At 43.6% G+C, this 18,834-nt stretch overlaps 1 protein-coding gene across 1 annotated transcript in view; it reads right to left on the bottom strand.

Annotated features, from left to right (window-relative positions):
• Positions 1-18,834, bottom strand: part of PPP2R5A (protein phosphatase 2 regulatory subunit B'alpha) — a 152,072-nt gene that overhangs the window by 62,612 nt on the left and 70,626 nt on the right. Inside the window, exons 2-3 of the mRNA XM_073628977.1 lie at positions 17,607-17,847; positions 1,557-1,632 (exon numbers count right to left, since the gene is read on the bottom strand). Coding sequence (XP_073485078.1) covers positions 1,557-1,632; positions 17,607-17,847 — 317 coding nt within the window. The remainder of the gene's footprint in view (positions 1-1,556; positions 1,633-17,606; positions 17,848-18,834) is intronic.

An 18,834-nucleotide genomic window follows, 5' to 3' on the forward strand; every position in this document is an offset into this window, starting at 1 on the left:
CAACAAGAAAACGCTCAACTGAGGGAAGAAATAAATACACTAAAATCAAAAATGATACTCCACAATCAGGAAACAGAAATAAAAGGAATGGTCTGTACAGACAAAGTGCCCATCAACAGACTAGTGAGACTCATCAACTTCCTAAAATTAACATTACAAAGCCCAGCAACAGCCAAGACAACTCCAATAATCCAGAAACCCCAAACAAACCATTATCAAACCACAAGAACAAGCAACAAACTCCTGAAATTGTTTTAATAATAGACTCAAATGGGAAATACCTTAACACCAAACGGCTCTTCCCAGGAACAAGAGTCTCCAAAATTCACTGTTCCACAATTGAACAGGCAACAGGAGTCATCAACGATCCATATTTCACTAACCCCAAACATATATCATCGTACACAAAGATAAAAACAACATCAAACAGGGTCGGTGTTCAGGAGGAATACTAGTCTGGTATATAGAGGAGCTACATGGGAATATCAGTGCAATCAAAAAATGGGACAGACATCTGGCTAAGAATAAGCAGCTCCATCCTTACCTCTCAGTCAGACATCTACCTGTGTGCAGCATACATTGCCCCAGCAGAGTCCCCATATTTCAGACCAGACACCTATGAGGTCCTACAAAGTGAGGTTATCCACTTCCAATCCCTGGGACAAGTGCTCATCTGTGGAGACCTCAATGCTAGGACAGGAAGGGAAAAGGACTATACAAGCTCTGAAGGCAACACGTACATACTGGGCCATGCAAATTAGGATCATGAGTCAAAACAGTTACAAACAAACAGCTATGACAGTACAACCAACAAAAATGGAAGAAAATTGCTAAATTTGTGTCGCAGTCTCGGCCTCTACACCCTCAATGGCTGTACCAAGGGAGACTCTCTAGGAATGTACACATTTAGCTCCCATGTAGGCAGCAGTGTGGTAGACTATGCCATCACAGATATGGACCCCACACTCAATGGTTTTTACAGTCACCCCACAAACACACCTGTCAGACCACAACCAACTACTGCTATACATTAAATCTTCTAGCAAACCATCACCAAAACTCCACCGGGCCTCTTTGCAACCTGCCACCGTCATTTAAATGGTCCAAACAGTCTACCACAAAATACAGCGAGGTAACTGACAGACCTGACATTAAGAAACAGCTTGAAAACTTCCAAAACAACACCTATGAGATAAGCCCACCAGGTGTGAACCAGGCAGCAAAGGACTTCCATAAAATACTACACACCATAGCAGAAACAGCCCAGCTGAGAAAAGCCAACTACAAGAAACCATCCAACAAACAATCCAATAAATGGTTCGACAAAGAAATTAAGGAACACCTTACAGACAGTCTCCAATAACAAACACAGAGACCCTGACAACACTGACCTAAGGATAGCTCATGGCACCCTACAGAAAAAATACAAACAAACCCTTAAAAAGAAAAAGCAAAACTTCAACTCCAAAAACCTGCAACAGCTGGAAGAGGCACTTCAGGAAAATTCTTTCTGGGAAATATGGAAGAATATTGGCTCAGCACCCAGGAAAAACAACCTCCACATCCAAAATGGCGACATCTGGCTCAACTACTTTAAGAACCTCTACAAAAATATTCCAGAGGAGGCTCCAACTGTAGAACAAAAAGACATCATCAAAAGACTAAATGATCTGGAGGAAAAAATTAAGGACTTCCAAAACCCCCTAGATGTACCGGTTACACCACAAGAAATTAGGGAGAAAATCCAAAACCTGCAAACCAAAAATCCAGTGGGATAGATGGAATCCTGCCAGAGATGATTAAACACAGCTCCCCAGATGTACACGCTGCACTATGCAAAATGTTCAATTTGGTCCTGAGCGCTGGTTACTACCCTACAGTATGGAACCAAGGCCTCATAACACCCATCCATAAGAGTGGAGACCAGTATGATCCAGCCAACTACAGAGGGATATGTGTCAGCAGCACACTAGGGAAACTATTCAACAGTATCCTTAATAAAACAGATCCTCAACTTCCTGACACAACACAATGTCCTCAGCAGAAGTCAGGCAGGGTTCATGCCAAACCATCACACTACAGACCACATCTACACCCTGCACAGCCTCATCAAGAACCATGTCCACAATACAAAACATGAAAAGATATTCGCCTGCTTTGTGGACTTCAAGAAGGCATTTGACTCCGTGTGGCACCCAGGCCTGTTCCTCAAACTATTAGAGAGTGGAATAGGAGGGAAAACATATGAGGTTATCAAGAGTTCATACACTGAGATTGGCCCTTTACCCCGATCTGTGACCAGCTCAGTCCAAAAGACTCAGTGATCACAGGGCACGCGGGCAGCGCGATCAAGGGAGGGCATCCATGTATGCCCTCCCGGCAAAGTAAGCCTGCACTGTAGCAGTCTTTCAGCTATATCGCAGACGTGAAGTGGTTAAAGTGTTACCTGAATTTTAGCTGCCTTGCACATGTGCACACATTTGAATCAAAGCACTACACCAGAGTTCCTCCAGAGGTTGTTAGGGGATCCCTGAGCAATTTCTGCCCCTCAGATACATTCTCACTGACACAAATGATCTCTTTAGCTATCTTTAACCACTTCCATACAGGGCATTTACACCCCCTTCCTGCCCAAGCCAATTTTCAGCTTTCAGCACTGTCACACTTTGAATAACAATTGCGCGGTCATACAACGCTGTACCCAAATTAAATGTTTATCTTTTTTTCCCCACTAATAGAGCTTTCTTTTGGTGGTATTTGATCACCCCTGCGGTTTTTATTTCTTGCGCTATAAACAAAACAAGAGTGACAAGCTTGAAAAAAAAAAAAAAAAACAAAAACAAAAAAAAACCCACAATATTTTTTACTTTTTGCTAGAATAGCCAAATTTTTTTTTTAAACAAATTTTTTCCTCAGTTTAGGCCGATACATATTCTTCTACATATTTTTGGTAAAAAATATCGCATAAGCGTATATTTATTGGTTTGCGCAAAAGTTATAGCGTCTATAAAATAGGGGATAGATTTATAGCATTTTTATTATTTAAAACATTTTTTTACTAGTAATGGCGGCGATCTGCGATTTTTATCATGACTGCGACATTGCGGCGGACACATCGGACAATTTTGACACATTTTTGGGACCATTCACATTTATACAGCGATCCATGCTATAAAAATGCATTGATTACTGAAGGGGTTAACCAGGAGGGGGCGCTGTAGGGTTAAATGTGTTCCTAAGGAGTGATTCTAACTGTGGGGGGAGGGGATTCACAAGGGGAGGAGACCGATTGGTGTTCCTCTGTACAAGGAACACACCATCGGTCTCCTCCCATCTGACAGGACGTGGATCTGTATGTTTACATACACAGATCCACGGTCCTGCTCGGTTAATGGGCAATCGCGGGTGCCCGGCGGACATCGCGGCCGCCGGGCACAGGGAGCCGAGTGACGCGGCGGGCGCGCGCCCTAGGGATCCTGGAAGGCAGCGCCGTCATAGGACGGCGGCCCAGGATAACAGCTGCACCGTCCCGCCGTCATATGACGGTGGGCGGGCAGCAAGTGGTTAAGGAGCGATTCTTTCCAATGACCACAAGTGTAAGGAGCATTCTTCCCAGCGCCCATCACACTAATGTATCATGAGTTGTGCATACAGCAATTTTTAGCAGGGGTTCCCTGAGATTGGAAAATGTTTAAGGGTTTCTCTGTGTTGAAAAGGTTGAGAAAGGCTGCACTATACCAATAAATGTAGTGATTTTGATGGCTCTACTGTTTAAAGACAAAATCCTGTTTAGTCCGACAGGACCTTTTCCCGGTAACCGAGCTGAAAGAGGACGCTTCTGCTTGAGGTAACTCATCCCCCATGTGTTATGCTGCCAGTAGAAATTGGGAAGATTACCTAACAAGATAAAGCTGTAAAATCAACATTAATACCAAATTAGCCGTAGGTCTGATTATCTGACAGAATAATTAATGTTTATGGAAAACTCTAATCATAATGTGATCTAAAACCTCCATACAAGTATCAAATCAGGAAAGGATTATGCTAGCGGACTTGGTTAAAGTGGAAAAAGTACTCTCAGTCAACTGTGGTATCATTCAGGAAATCTCACTTTCTGCAAAACGGGGGAAACCGCAACACAGAACATGAAAGCTCTGGAAGCAGGACACTCCCAACAGCCACTGCATAGGTCACAGCGGAATTTTTAAAACATTTTTTACAGTGCTCGTTCACACTTGCTTTGGTAGAAAGATCCATGTTCAACTCACTCTTCAGAGAGCACTTGGTGAGGAGGCGTTGCATCACCTCCTCAACATCTGCTTTAACCACTTCAATACCGGGCACTTTACTCCCTTCCCGGCCCAGGCCACTTTTCAGCACTGTCACGTTTTGAATGACAATTACTCATATGAAATTTTTATCAATTTTTTGAGACAGATAGAGTTTTCTTTTGGTGCCATTTATTCACCAGTTTTTTTATTTTTTTTTACTAAACGAAAAACAAACGAAAATATGGAAAAAAACACAACACTTATCCTTAGTTTCTGTTAACATTTTTGCAAATAAGTACATTTTCTTCACTGATGAGGCTGCACCGATTATCAGTGTAAATGCTTTACTCACTGTGCCCTGACAGATCGGCTCTCTTTTCTTCACACGCTGTCATTATAAAGAAAGGATAGGCGATAACCGGCAAGCCGCTGTTAATATTGTAACAGCTGTGATTGGACACAGCCGATCACATGGTAAAGGGCTGCTGTGATTAGCCCTTTACCCTGATCAGCTGTGTTCAATGTAGGCAGCAGTCACAGAGTGAGCCTGATGCACGCCCCAGGGGGCAAGCACATGTGAGGACATCTAGGGATGTCCTCCCAGAACTGGATAGCCACGATGTACCTGTTCTTTGGCTATAGCATGGGCAGAAGAGGTTAACCCACTGAACCCCACCAGATGCATTGCACACAGTTGTGGGGCACTTGCAGAGTGGCCCAATTAACTTGAATGGGTCGCGCGCTCAGCACGCACTGTGTGCGCTGAAAACGGGAGGGGGTATAATTCCTGCTGGGGCACGTGTACGCTCCCAGCCGCTGCTAATGTAGCTAAAGGAGGGCAGTGAAAAACACGACTCAACCATGGAGTTTTGCCGCCACTCAACCGCTAATGCGAACAGACCTTAAAAGCTCTTAAAAGGAAAGTGCTACTGTCCTGCAACCTATAGTGGTAACAATTATACAAACACATCACATTTGCTGTAGTGTCACTAGTTAAGCAACACGTTACAAAAATATGCAGTTGAATATTGTGTATTGCAGAGTGTTAATACATTTCTTGAAAATTTTTGAGTGGGAATCCTGCTTTTGTGAACAGTCTAGTCTTTCCACTGAGTTTTCCCAAATTTTAAACTTTAAAAAAAAAAGGATGGGGTCCGAAAATATTGAACATTGAAACCAGAAAGGCGACAACATATAGGGATAGGAGGAATAGGGTAGGAGGGATACAAAAAAGCATGAGGGGGCAAGAGAGCGTGGGTCTAGGCTCCACAGTGTAAAGAAAAACCCTAATGCCGCGTACACACGAGCGGACTTTCCAGCAGACTTGGTCCGGCGGACCGGACTCCGGACAATTCGATCGTGTGTGTGGGCTCCAGCGGATTTTTTTTTCCCCCAAAAGTCTGACGGACCTAGAAATAAAACAGGTTTCAAATCTTTCCGATGGACTCGAGTCCGGTCGAAAAATCTGCTCGTCTGTATGCTAGTCCGACAGACTAAAACCGAAGCTAGGGCAGCTATTGGCTACTGGCTATCAACTTCCTTATTTTAGTCCAGTCGTACGTCATCACGTAAAAATCCGTTGGACTTTGGTGTGATCGTGTGTAGGCAAGTCCGTTCATTCGGAAAATCCGTTGGAAGTCCGTCGAAAGTCCGCTCATGTGTACGCGGCATTAGGCTACTTTCACACTAGGGAGTTGGGGATTTGCGGCCCTTTTCAGCCTCTAGCGTGGCGCTTTTAACCCCCACTAACAGCCAAAAAAGGGGTTAAAAAGTGCGCGCAAAGCACCGCTACAGAGGCGCTGCCCATTGATTTCAATAGGCAGGGGCGCTGTATACACCACTCCTACAGTGCCTCAAAGATGCTGCTTGCAGAACTTTTTTTGGAGTCCTGCCAGCGCACCGCTCCAGTGTGAAAGCACTCACGCTTTCACACTGGAGTGAGAGGAGAGGTTCTTTACAGGTGCTATTTTTAGCGCTATAGCGCCTGTAAAGCACCTCAGTGTGAAAGCAGCCTTAGCGATGAGAGGGCATCTCAATCCTGGGACACAGCTAGATAGGAGGTGCATTCTGTTTCGAATGTGAATTTGCACCAGTAAATTTACTGCTGTCAGAGGGTCTCCACTGCTGCTGCGTTAACAATGGACATGAGGTTCTCCATATGTTGTATCCTGGCAAACCATTTATTGCCAGAGAGCAGGGATGCATGTCCTGGCTGCACTGATCAAATGAATGAATACAGACTTCCTAAAACTCTTCCTCAGGAGTGTGTTTAGGTGGAAAGGGAAGAAGGCTGGGTTAAAAGGGCCATGTAAGTCAGATTATATCAAGGCAGATCTCTCTTCTAGGACTGTAACAAGAGCCAACATCTATTTTACCTGCATTAAAAATGACCTCAATAAAACACCTCAAAGAAGCTTGCCATTATCATCACCACCACTAAGAACTCCGTGTGCAAGTAAAGGCTGATCACGCGTTTGATAATCTTTGTGAATTTATTTTATACACGTTTTTATGCGAATGAATGTTCTATACCACAAGAAATACCGCTTACAGTATTTGAACTGAATGTCAGGTAATCCTTTTTAAGAATTAGCCAATTTCCACACAAATGACGAAAGCACACAGTAACGCATGTGGTAACATTAATGTGAAATTACCCCACTGACAGAAGAAATAATTAGTAAAGGATCCTTTCACACTGATCTGCTTTTCTTCCATTTTTGCCTTACCAAAAGCAGAAAGAAAATACAAGACCATTAAATCCTAGGGAGCTCTTCATGCAAGTCAGTTTCGGGTCAGTTTTTAAAAGTCCTGCATGCTGCATTTTTGGTGCATGTTTGGTGTGGGAAAAAAAAAAAAAAACACCAAAAACACACCTCCCCATTGAAATGAATGTAAAACACACAAAAACAAACCTGCGGTTGCACTGTGGTCTTTGCGTCTTTTTCACGGGTGCAAAACGCACTGGAAACGATGCGAAAATGAATATGCATTTTTACCATGTTTTTGCAACAGAGCAGTGTGAAAGCACCCCTAGATTTTAACATGCTGTGTATGTACAGTCGTGCTGTTTATATACAACAATGGCAGAAATTGCATAAGGTGCAGAAAACTGGTGCAAGTGCTCAGCGCCACATTAAGTTGATAGACCTGTTTCAAGTCCATCTGCATCACTCACACCATTCCTGCTTTAGAGTAAAATAGAAACTAGCATGGGGTCTGCACCTCTTTAACAAAGGGTTCAGTATAGAAAACTGCCAGGTCAGACCAAGCATACAGGATGTGAACTGTCAGCAGACAGCTCACTTCCCTCTCTCTGCAGTGACCAGCTCCCCTCCCCCTCCTTGGCTCAGCTGAGCTAGAGGGTGGGGGTCAGGGACAGGTAGGAGGAATTCAAAGCATGCAGCTCCAGTTCTATTTTTGAAATACGAATATCGACCGGAGGGGGTGGGGGCAGAGACAAAGACATGGGAGCTGACCACCGTAATCAGGGCTCAGCAGTCCCGATTATCATGGTCAGCTCACAAAGGGGGACACAGGAAGTGGCAAGATCAGCCACGTTAATTACAGCTTAGAGCGGGGCATTGTGCTGTTTAAACACCTCCCACCTAACTAATGTACATAAATGGCCGGGTGGGCCTCTCATTGTTCTGAGTGGACGTTCAGGAAAGTCCTCAGAACGAGCGCTCACAGCGCAGACCCGAGGCCACGTTGCATTATGATCACAGGATTCAGCTGAGCAGAGATAGGGATATGGGTGCTGTGACTGACCCTCCCAATCACGTGACGGCTGTGTGCAATCACAGCCATCACAATGTAAACAGACGCGTGTCTCTGTGAGTTCTCCCCGCCGAGCTCATTGCGGGGGGGGGGGGGTGGTGGGGGTGGCGGAGAGGGGAATCTACAGCTATGCGACAGCTCTCTGTGTGAGGATGATTTTTTACAGAGTGCTGTCAGATACCCCACAAATTGTACACCAAGCACCACGGATATCCCTGCCCCCAAACACATGTCATTGTCCTCATAAAACATCTGTCCCAGTGCACAAACCATCTATCACCCATCACATCTGTCACAGTGCACAAATTATCTGTCTGTTCCCCATCACCGCCAACACCAAATAAACCCTGATTTGGGTTATTTTTAACCAAAGAAATGTAGAAGTTTCCTTTTTGGTCAAAATTTATGAAGAGAAATTACTTATCTGCAAAACTTTATAACAAAGAAAAATGCATTTTTTTTATTTTTGAAAATTCAGTCTTAATTGTAGTGTTAAAAATAAAAATTGCAATGGTAATTAAAAGGGGTGTTCCGGCCGCAAGCGAGCTGCTACAAACACTGTAGCTGCTGATTTTTAATAAGGACACTTACCTGCCCAGCGAGCCTGCGATGTTGGCCCCCGAGGCCAATCCATCCATCTGATCGGCTGCCAGCGCCTCCATCTTAACGAAGGGACACAGGCAGTGGAGCCTTGAGGCTTCACTGCCCGTTTCCTATTGTGCATGTGCGAGTCGCGTGGCGCTTTGTGAATGGCCCAGTTTTCTGGGACACACATGTCCCAGAAGGCAACGGGGCCGCTCGCCGAAGAGGCGGAAGCGCCACGGAAGAGGCAGATTAGGAAGACTGCCTAGCAACAGGGGTTTCAGGCAAGTTAAATTTTTTTTTTTCAAATGTGTTTTTAATTTTTTTTTAAGAATATTAATGTAGTTTTTTTATTTTAGGGTGGCCCTCCGCTTTAAATACCACCAAAAGAAAGCTCTATTTGTGTGGGGAAAAAAAAGGTAAAAAATGTAATTTGGGTCCAATGTTGCATGACTGCGCACTTCTGAAAGTGCGACAACGCTCAAAGCTGAAAATTGGTCTGGGAAGGTAGGGGGTGAAAGTACCCAGTATTGAAGTGGTTATTCTGCTATAAGGGAACAGGAGCTCTATTTTTCTTTTTTTGGGGTTACAATGAGCCCAGGCGTGTTCGCAACCAGCATGTGCAGAGCCCTCCAGGAAGTTGGCACTGCACAGCGCTAATCACAGGCAGTGAGACATTTACCGATTTAGTGGCTGCAGAGATCAGGAAATATCTCCCTGCCTGTTATTAGCGCTGTGCCGCAACTGCAACCCGCAGTGCCAACTTCCTGGCGGGCTCTGCACGTGCGGGTTGCGAACATGCCTGAGCTCATCCTTAGTTACAAACACTTTAACCACTTCCCATCCCAGTCATAGTCATATGACGTCCGCAGGAGGGATCTCCCATCCTGGGCGGGCGTCATATGACGTCCTGGGCTTCCCGGCTGCCTGGGGGGGCGCGTGCGCCCCGCCGCGTCACTCGGGAGCCAATGCACGTGCCCGGCGGCCGCGATGTCTGCCGACCACCCACGATTGCCCGTTAACAGAGCAAGACCGTGGATCTGTGTGTGTAAACACACAGATCTACGTCCTGTCAGGTGAGAGGAGACCAATCATGTGTTCCCAGTACAGAGGAACACCGATCGGTCTCCTCCCCCTACATTTAGAATAACTCTCTAGGTAACAATTAACCCCATGATCGCCCCCTAGTGTTAACCCCTTCCCTGCCAAGGACATTTATACACTAATCAATGCATTTGTATACCACTGATCGTTGTATAAATGTGAATAGTCCCAAAATAGTGTCAAAAGTGTCCGATCTGTCCGGCGCAATGTCGCAGTCACGCCGCTATTACTAGAAAAAAAAAAAAAAAAAAAAAAACACAACTATCCCCTATTTTGTAAACGCTATAACTTTTGCGCAAACCAATCAATATACGCTTATTGCGATTTTTTTTTACCCAAAATATATAGAAGAATACATATCAGCCAAAACTGAGAAAAAAAAAAAATTGTTTAAAAAAAAAAAAAAAAAAAAAAAAATTGGGATATTTATTATAGCAAAAAGTAAAAAATAGTGTTTTTTTTTCAAACTTGTCACTCTTGTTTATAATCGCAAAAAAAAACACAAAAAACAAAAACAAAAAAAAAAAACAAAAAAAAAAAAAAGCGCAGAGGCGATCAAATACCACCAAAAGAAAGCTCTATTTGTGGGGAAATGATAAAAATTTCATTTGGGTACAATGTTGCATGACCGCGCAATTGTCATTCAAATTGCAACAAACTAAAAACTGAAAATTGGCCTGGGCAGGAAATGGGTGAAAATGCCCTGTATTGAAGTGGTTAAGGAACTTGCGCACTTTGTTAATTAGACGAGTGTCTTCCCTGTTTTCTGAAGTTTAGAAAAGTGGTGTAGGCTTTAGGATTGCCTAATTCTTTGTTAATTCCCTCTGTTAGAATACGCCTGCCAGAAAGAAGGCATTGAGTCATCAAGGCCTATGAAGAAAAGCACACCAACCCTAAAGATCTGGGATCTCAGCGTACCCAGGATCTCATTGGAAAGATTGCACAGTCACCTTGCCTAGACACCAGGCTTACTGTGAAGGCTCCATTCACACTTGTGCGACTCAATGGCTATTTTGGCTTTGACCAAAGATAATGGACAACTGTTGCATGTATTTAGGAGTGACTTTTATGTGACTTTTGAGGGTTTACACTGCAGTCTATGCCACTCAAGTCACATGAAAAGTCAGACCAAAGTAGTGCAGGGACCTTGCAGTGGCACATACTTGAACAGTTGTCATTGAAAAACATATGATGCGACTTTAGTGTCCAGTCACATGACAAGTCGCACAAGTGTGAATGGAGCCTTAGGCAGAGTTATGGTATCTGAAAATGCTAGTCAATGATTCTTTGCCAGGAACTTGGCGTGAAATAAGGTGACTATCTGCACCGTAATCTTCTTTTAATCTTTTATAAGCTATTTGTTACTGAATTGTAATAATGCAGCTGTCAACAAATGAGAAGGAAGAAGATTATTCTGTGCAGCAATGGTCGCCTCTCCAATTCAAATATAAAAAAGAGGCATAATACAGTCCATCATGAATGCTGCTGCCAGACTCATCCACCTTGCCAACCGATCAGTGTCCGCTACCCCTCTCTGCCAATCTCTCCATTGGCTGCCACTCGCCCAACAAATTAAATTCAATACCAACTTACAAAGCCATCCACAACTCTGCCCTCAGCTGCATCACTAGCCTAGTCTAAAAATACCAACCTAATTGTTCTCTTCGTTCCTCCAGCTCTCTAGCTCCCTCATCACCTCCTCCAATGCTCGCCTCCAGGACTTTTCCAGAGCCTCCATCATCCTATGGAACTCCCTGCCCCAATCTGTCCGATTATCTCCTACTTGATTTCCCTGAAAACCCTCCTCTTTAGAGAAGCTTATTCTGCCCCTATCTAACAGCCATACTTTTATTTCTCCATCAGCTCCTACCCCACAGCCATTACCTTTTGTATCACTTGACCCTCCCTCCTAGATTGTAAACTAATGAGCAGGGCTCTCGGATTCTTCCTGTATTGAATTGTTTTGTAACTGTACCGTCTGCCCTCATGTTGTAAATCACTGTGCAAACTGGAGCTATAGAAATCCTGAATAATAATAATAATAACATACTAAGTATGAAGGTGTTCTAAGCCTAGAGCTGGCCATATATGGATCCAAATTTGGCTGGTTTAGTGGGAACCAGACAAGTTTTGATCCATGTATGAGCAGGCTAGTTGTACAGAAGATCTACTGATCGACTTCTAAACAACCAGCCTGTTGGAAAATTTCTGATGATGGGGACGTCTCCCTGTGTCATCAGAACACAATAGCACAGCAGGAGCAATTCCCTCATCCACCACCTCGAATGTGCAGGTGGGGGTAATCCGGTCTTTTTTTTTTTTTACCATTTACTCAGCTCGTTTAAGGAAAAAAAAAAAAAAAAAAAAAAAAAAAAGGGGGGGACTAACGTATAGACTGCCTATGACGTCTGGGCTGTGAAGCTTGCAGAGCTAAAGCCAGGAGGTTACAGAGAATCTCAAGTTCTGCTTGCATGTCTGCATAGCAACTAGGAAGCATTAGTGACAAAGCCACAAGACACAGTTTTTCAAATATTCGTGCACTTTTTAAAATTTGAAATTCCACTGTGTCAGCATTATAATAAAAAAAAAAACAAAAAAAAAACAAAACAAAACAAAAAAAAAAACCTTAGGTCTGCTTTAAAAGCATAGCTTTGACGTATTATAGCCGCAGACACAAAGCAAAATCCTGGGAACAACTGCAATAAAGAAAGGGGATGTTCCCAGAACAAGCCCTTCACAGTTTGGATTGACCTGTACAGACTAATCAAAACCAGAATACGCCTGCCAGAGAGAAGGCATTAATTGAGAAGAAAGAACATGAGGATAAAAATGCTTAAACCCATGTTACAAGCAGCCGATTTACCCGAGGCCGTGTTATGGGAGCCATGTTGATACACGTTTACAAGGCTGTCATGGAGACAACCATAGCCTGTCATAGAGCAGGGTAGTGGCACAATATTAATGTGTCCCAAGATAAGTAAAATACAGCACAGTTAGCCGATTTGGAGAAATGAACTTCAGACCATCCACTAAAAAAAAAGATAAAAAATACACACATGGGAGTTGTTTTTCTTGCTAAAGGATTTCTATTTTTGTCCATCCAGTAGTGAGATTTAAAAAACGTCTCCAAAACTCCACACAGCCCTGTCTGATAGCGCGGGAGACCTGATTATTTCCTCTGCCGCAGTTCAGTAAAACGTACAGGTCCCGTCTCCACCTCCAAGTTGTTAAACAGTTAGGCTCGATTCACATCTATGCATGTTGCTTTTGAGCGTTTCTGCAGTGTTTTTTTGCGGCGCTTGCCGCGTTTTTGAACATGCGTTTTAGCCACTTTTTTTTTTGTTTTTTTTAATACTGTATACAGTGTTAAAAAAAGAGAAACGCAAAACGCGGCAAAAACGTGGTAAAAACGCAGTACTTGCGTTTTTGGATGTGGGTTCATTGAATTCTATTACATGCAAAACGCTGCATTTTGCATGAAAAAGAGTCCCCGACCCTTGCCAAAAACACAGAGGCACAAAAATGCTTTGATGTGAACATGTTCCATAGGAACCCATGTTAAAAAAAATTCCCATGCATTTCTGCAAAATGCATCAAAAAAACGCATTCGTGTGAATAGAGCCTAAAAGGAGAAACAATAGTTTGATGAGCTCATCTGTCTTGCACTTTGCTCTTTCCTCCTATCATTTTCTTTCCAATGCAGCAAAGCTAATTGTGCTGCTTCAGCTCACCCCCAGTTTAGGCTCTGCTGTATAGGGTCTACAAAGTACATTTCAGGTCACTGAAATGACTGACCACTGACCATTCTCTGTAAACCCGAGAGATGGTTGTGTGTGAAAATATCAGTAGATGAGCAGTTTTAGAAACAAACACTCAGACCAGCCCATCTGGCACCAACAACCATGCCATGTTCAAAGTCACTTAAAGTGGTGGTAAACTCTTTTGTCTTGCTTTTATATATAGGTAAGCCTAGAATAACGCCAACTCCTACACCCTTCTAGCCGAGGGCCATCAGGAAGGCTAGCTTGCATGACAGCAAGTCTAATGGAATTTCCTTGATAGGTTTAAATGGTTGTTTCTATAAAACACAGACAGCACCCTGTCAAGTCCCAAGGACACATAGGTGACCAAATGGGGGGAAGCAAACAAGTTGCCCCCTGCATAAAGGCTCGGACCAGCGAATGGGAGGCTAAAGGCCTTTGGAAAAATACCAACAGGGCCAAAATCTGACCAGATTGTACTAAGGCCAATCTGATTTCCACAGTTGACTGTAGAAAAGAGAATTCTCCCAATCATGCATGTCTGAGGATGCCATTTTTTGGCTTCACACCAAGCAATACAAGTCTTCCAGACCTTAGGATAGATCTTTCTAGTGACCGCTTTTCTAGCATTCACTAAAGGTAGACAGAAAAATAGAAATGATTCGCGCTATATAAATTAGTAAATGTGTGGCCGTTTAGTCACACCAAAAACACTAAATGCAACCTGTGTAAATGAATACATACCCATATGTGCAATAGTGTATCTCAATCAATGCAAACAAATGTAGAGGATAAAGTCCAAACAAAATAAATGTACTGAAAAGTCATTTGTGAATAATTGAAAAAATAGTCCATAAGAAGAACCCAAAAAGAGTGAAAATAGCGATCACGGGTTTTTCAACCACATGGAACCTCAGATATATGGGACCACCACCAACAGTAAGAGCCTGGCCGCTTACCAGAACCCCATGACCCCCCCGTTACAGAGGGTCTAAAGGGCTTTTGAGATCCTAGTAATCCGAGCTATCCAGGAACAGAGATGGAGGTGGAAACTGGAAGGAGCGTCAGGTGTTGGGATGAAGATGGATGGGTCCACAGGAAGGGGGCTCAGCCCTCAGCGAGGCAATATCATCATAGGAAAGAAGAAAGGGAGGGCTCCCACGAGCTGCTCAATGCGATGAGCAGCTCGTGCCCCTGGAAGACGCATTTTTTTGCGAAATGCAGCATAGGGCTGAGCGGTATCATCGCGCCACCTCCCACTGTCGCTGTACATCTAACAGGACGAGCTATCTGTGGTCATCCGGCCGGTGCCACAGTTTGTTCTTCCGTCTGATGATGCTGATTGTCTGATGATGTCGATTATCTTATTTTACATGTGAGCGTTTATATACTTTTTTTATAATAAATTGCTACCGGATTTTACACTGGGAGCCCTCCCTTTCTTCTTTCCTATGATGATATTGCCTCGCTGAGGGCTGAGCCCCCTTCCTGTGGACCCATCCATCTTCATCCCAACACCTGACGCTCCTTCCAGTTTCCACCTCCATCTCTGTTCCTGGATAGCTCGGATTACTAGGATCTCAAAAGCCCTTTAGACCCTCTGTAACGGGGGGTCATGGGGTTCTGGTAAGCGGCCAGGCTCTTACTGTTGGTGGTGGTCCCATATATCTGAGGTTCCATGTGGTTGAAAAACCCGTGATCGCTATTTTCACTCTTTTTGGGTTCTTCTTATGGACTATTTTTTCAATTATTCACAAATGACTTTTCAGTGCATTTATTTTGTTTGGACTTTATCCTCTACATTTGTTTGCATTGATTGAGATACACTATTGCACATATGGTTATGTATTCATTTACACAGGTTGCATTTAGTGTTTTTGGTGTGACTAAACGGCCAAACATTTACTAATTTATATAGCACGAATCATTTCTATTTTTCTTACTTATGTTGTGTGTTTGTGTCACATTTTAGATTTCGCTGCTTTTTTTTCACATTTTAGATATTTTGAAGCGCAATTATTTTTCTTCTTTTTTTCTGTCACTAAGGTAGACACCACTGGTCCCGAGTTGCCAAGGTCCTTTAACACCCTGCTTCGATAGCCATGCCTTCAAATTTAGAGACTGTAAATTGGAGGGGAATATAGGACCTTGAGACAGTAGATTGGGGTGACGTGGAAGCGTCCATGGCCCGTCTATTGTCAGTCTCACAATCTCCGGGAACCAGGGTCTTCTGGGCCAGGCTGGTGCCACCAGAATGACTGGAACCCCCTCTCTGAATCCTGCGCAACAAATGTGGAAGGAGAGGGATCGGAGGGAAAGCATAAACCAGGGAGTACTGGCTCCATGGAACTACCAGAGCATCTACTCAGATTGCCAGAGGTTATCTTGCTTGGGACACAAACTGCTGTAGCTTGTTGTTGAACCTGGATGACAGTAGGTCAACCACTGGCCACCCCAAACGTTAGCAAAATTTCCTGGAACACCCCTGGGTATAGGGACCATTCCCCCAGGCAGATGTCATAGCGGTCGAGATAATCTGTCTTCCAGTTCTTTATTCCTGGAGTATGAACTGCAGAGAGAAAATCGGCACATGTTCATCTGCCCAGGCTAGGTATGTGGTTCACCTCCTTCAGAGCTGAACGACTCCTGGTACCGCCTTGGTGGTTTATACAGGCAACTGCAGTGGCATTGTCAGATTGAACCCTGATAGGGCAGTCCTGAATCTCCACCATCCAGGCCTCTAGGGCCAGACGTACTACCCATAACTCCAGGACGTTGATGGGCAGGATCCTTGACCATTTCCTCTGAGCCCCTCTAGGGTCGCTCCCCAGCCTGAGAGACCGGCATCTGTAGTCAGTACTCTCCAAGTTACCAGAAGGAAGTATTTTCTTTTTCGCAGGTTCTGATCCTGTAACCACCAGTTTAGGCTTAAGCGTGCCCGAAGAGATAAGAACATTGGATAATCCAGGGCCTGTCCTATCCTGTTCCAAGCCAAACAAGATGTCTTGTTGTAAAGGCCTGCAATGGAACTGGGCATAGGGCACTGCCTCGAAGGAGGACACCATACTTCATAGAAGACTCATACAGAGCCGAATGGAGGATTGTCTGATGCCCCTTTCTGACGCACCTGACTCTTCAGGGCACAGATCCTTAGAGGTGCCAAAAAACCCTTGCTTTGACCATATCTAGGATCAGACCCAAAAACTTTAAAAACTTTAAGCTGGTCTCAAGGCTGACTTTTCGATATTTATGATCCAGCCTACGCTTTCCAAATACCGCACTGTGCATGTTATGCTCTATTCTAGAGCCTGTAATGAGTTATCTCTGAGCAGGAGGTCGTCCAGATACCGGTGCACCAATATTTCTTGGGCCTTTAAAAGACCCAGTACTGGTGCTAGGACCTTTGTGAACACCCGGGGAGCTGTGGCAAGCCCGAAGGGTAGAGACACAAACTGAAAATGACACTCCCCTACTGCAAATCGCAGGAACCTCGGATGAGGCTGAAAGATAGGTACGTGTAAATACGCATATTTTAAATTGATGGAGGCTAGAAAGTCTCCCACCTGGAGCGAGGCTACCACTGAGCGGACAGACTGCAAGGAAGCAGGAACTAAAAAGGCAGATTAAAGCAGATAAAGAACCATGTGCATCTTCAGTATCATGATGTTCACTGGAAGAACAAGGAAGAGTCAAGAACCATGGCAGTGGCATGAACTGTGCAGAGCTTTAGGCTTTAAAAAAAAAAAAAAAAAGTTAACCCTCCTTAGGATATTTGTGCACAAAGCACAGCAAGTTTCAATAGATTAAAAGGAGAAATATTATAAATCTAACAAATACTAAAGTTCCTGCAAAGCTCCATTCACATGAGCGCGTGTCTCCAAAGTAGCACGATTTCTGTGCGACTTTGAAAGGTGCCTTAGATCCGACTTTACATTCTTTGGACCAAAGTTGCATCAAAAGTCGCACCAAAGTAGTGCAGGCACCTTTTCAAAATGGTGACTTTAGGTCGCACTGATTTGAACAGTTGCCACTGAAAAAAACAGTGTGCAATTTGTCATGCAACTTTGATGTCCAAGTGTGAATGGAGCCTGAACTTTTTACCATTTACATTATCAACATATCTTCATATAATATAAGCAAGGAAGAACTTACCATTTTTACGATATCTGGGTATGCAGACTCTACAATTACCCCTCGATTTGTGGATACATATTCAACAAGTTCATTCAGAGTGGCTCTCTTTATTTCTTTGCTCTTCAGATCAGATATCGAGTCTATAAAATCAAAGAGCATACAGCACTGCTGAAGCTTCTGACAGAAGAGGTCTTGCTGGTCATTGCAAGTGGCATCTACAAGAGAACAAATAGAGAAAATGTATAATTTGTTGTGTTTGTAAACATACTTGGCTGGTAACACCTATACCAATAAAACAAATCTCTGATTGACTCAAAGCCAGTCAGAGGCTTCTAGTATGTTGTAAGAAAAATCCCCACAAGAAAAAAAATAACACAAAATAAAACTGAAAGCTCTTGAAGCAGATGATTCAATGCATGACAATTTACAATCAAAGTATGGATGAGAATACCACAACGATGTAAACCACAGATTGTTACAACAGGAAATGTATTTAACACTAATATATAAAATCTTTCAAACATTATAATCAAGTCCATAAAAAAAAAAAAAAGGGATGAATCAAAAACAGTGACATTTAACAATATCCTTACTCTCCAAAAATACAAATCCACTACTTAATGGCCTGGTAATTTTTTCATAAAATTTTTTCTTAAAGCAGAGGTCCACACAATTTTTTTTTAACCTTATCCCCACATCAGCACTATGAACAGATGCTCAAATGAAAAGAAAAATACTTTTTGGTGCTGTATTTACCGTAGAATCTGTCTGTATTGTGGCACTTCCTGTTTATCACTCCCGTGGGAGTGGGTGTGTACATTTGTTTTCCCCTGAGGCGCACTGTCTCCTGGGAGCCAAGTGTCATGCTTCCCATGAGTCAGTGAGGAACGCCGCCGAGAAATCCAGTTGTTCTGACGATATGGGTCCCCCGTCGGATAATGCCCGGACTGGACTGTGCAGGTGCAAACGGAGCAGCCGAAAATTGCCAAGGATGAACCGCTGTTTATCATCCTCTGAGATTTTCGGCGGTACTGTTTGCGCCGTCCAGCCCGGGCATTATCCAACGGGGACCCATATCAACAAGACAGTGAGCATGCGTGGGAACGAGCAGCATTCACCGCATCCCGGAAATCAATGCTTGTGGGCTTCACATGCCCACAAGCAAGATGGAACCGGCCATCATAAGATGTTATATGTTCAAT

This window comes from Aquarana catesbeiana, linkage group LG04 (genome assembly GCF_042186555.1).
Source record: "Aquarana catesbeiana isolate 2022-GZ linkage group LG04, ASM4218655v1, whole genome shotgun sequence".
Taxonomy (NCBI): domain Eukaryota; kingdom Metazoa; phylum Chordata; class Amphibia; order Anura; family Ranidae; genus Aquarana; species Aquarana catesbeiana.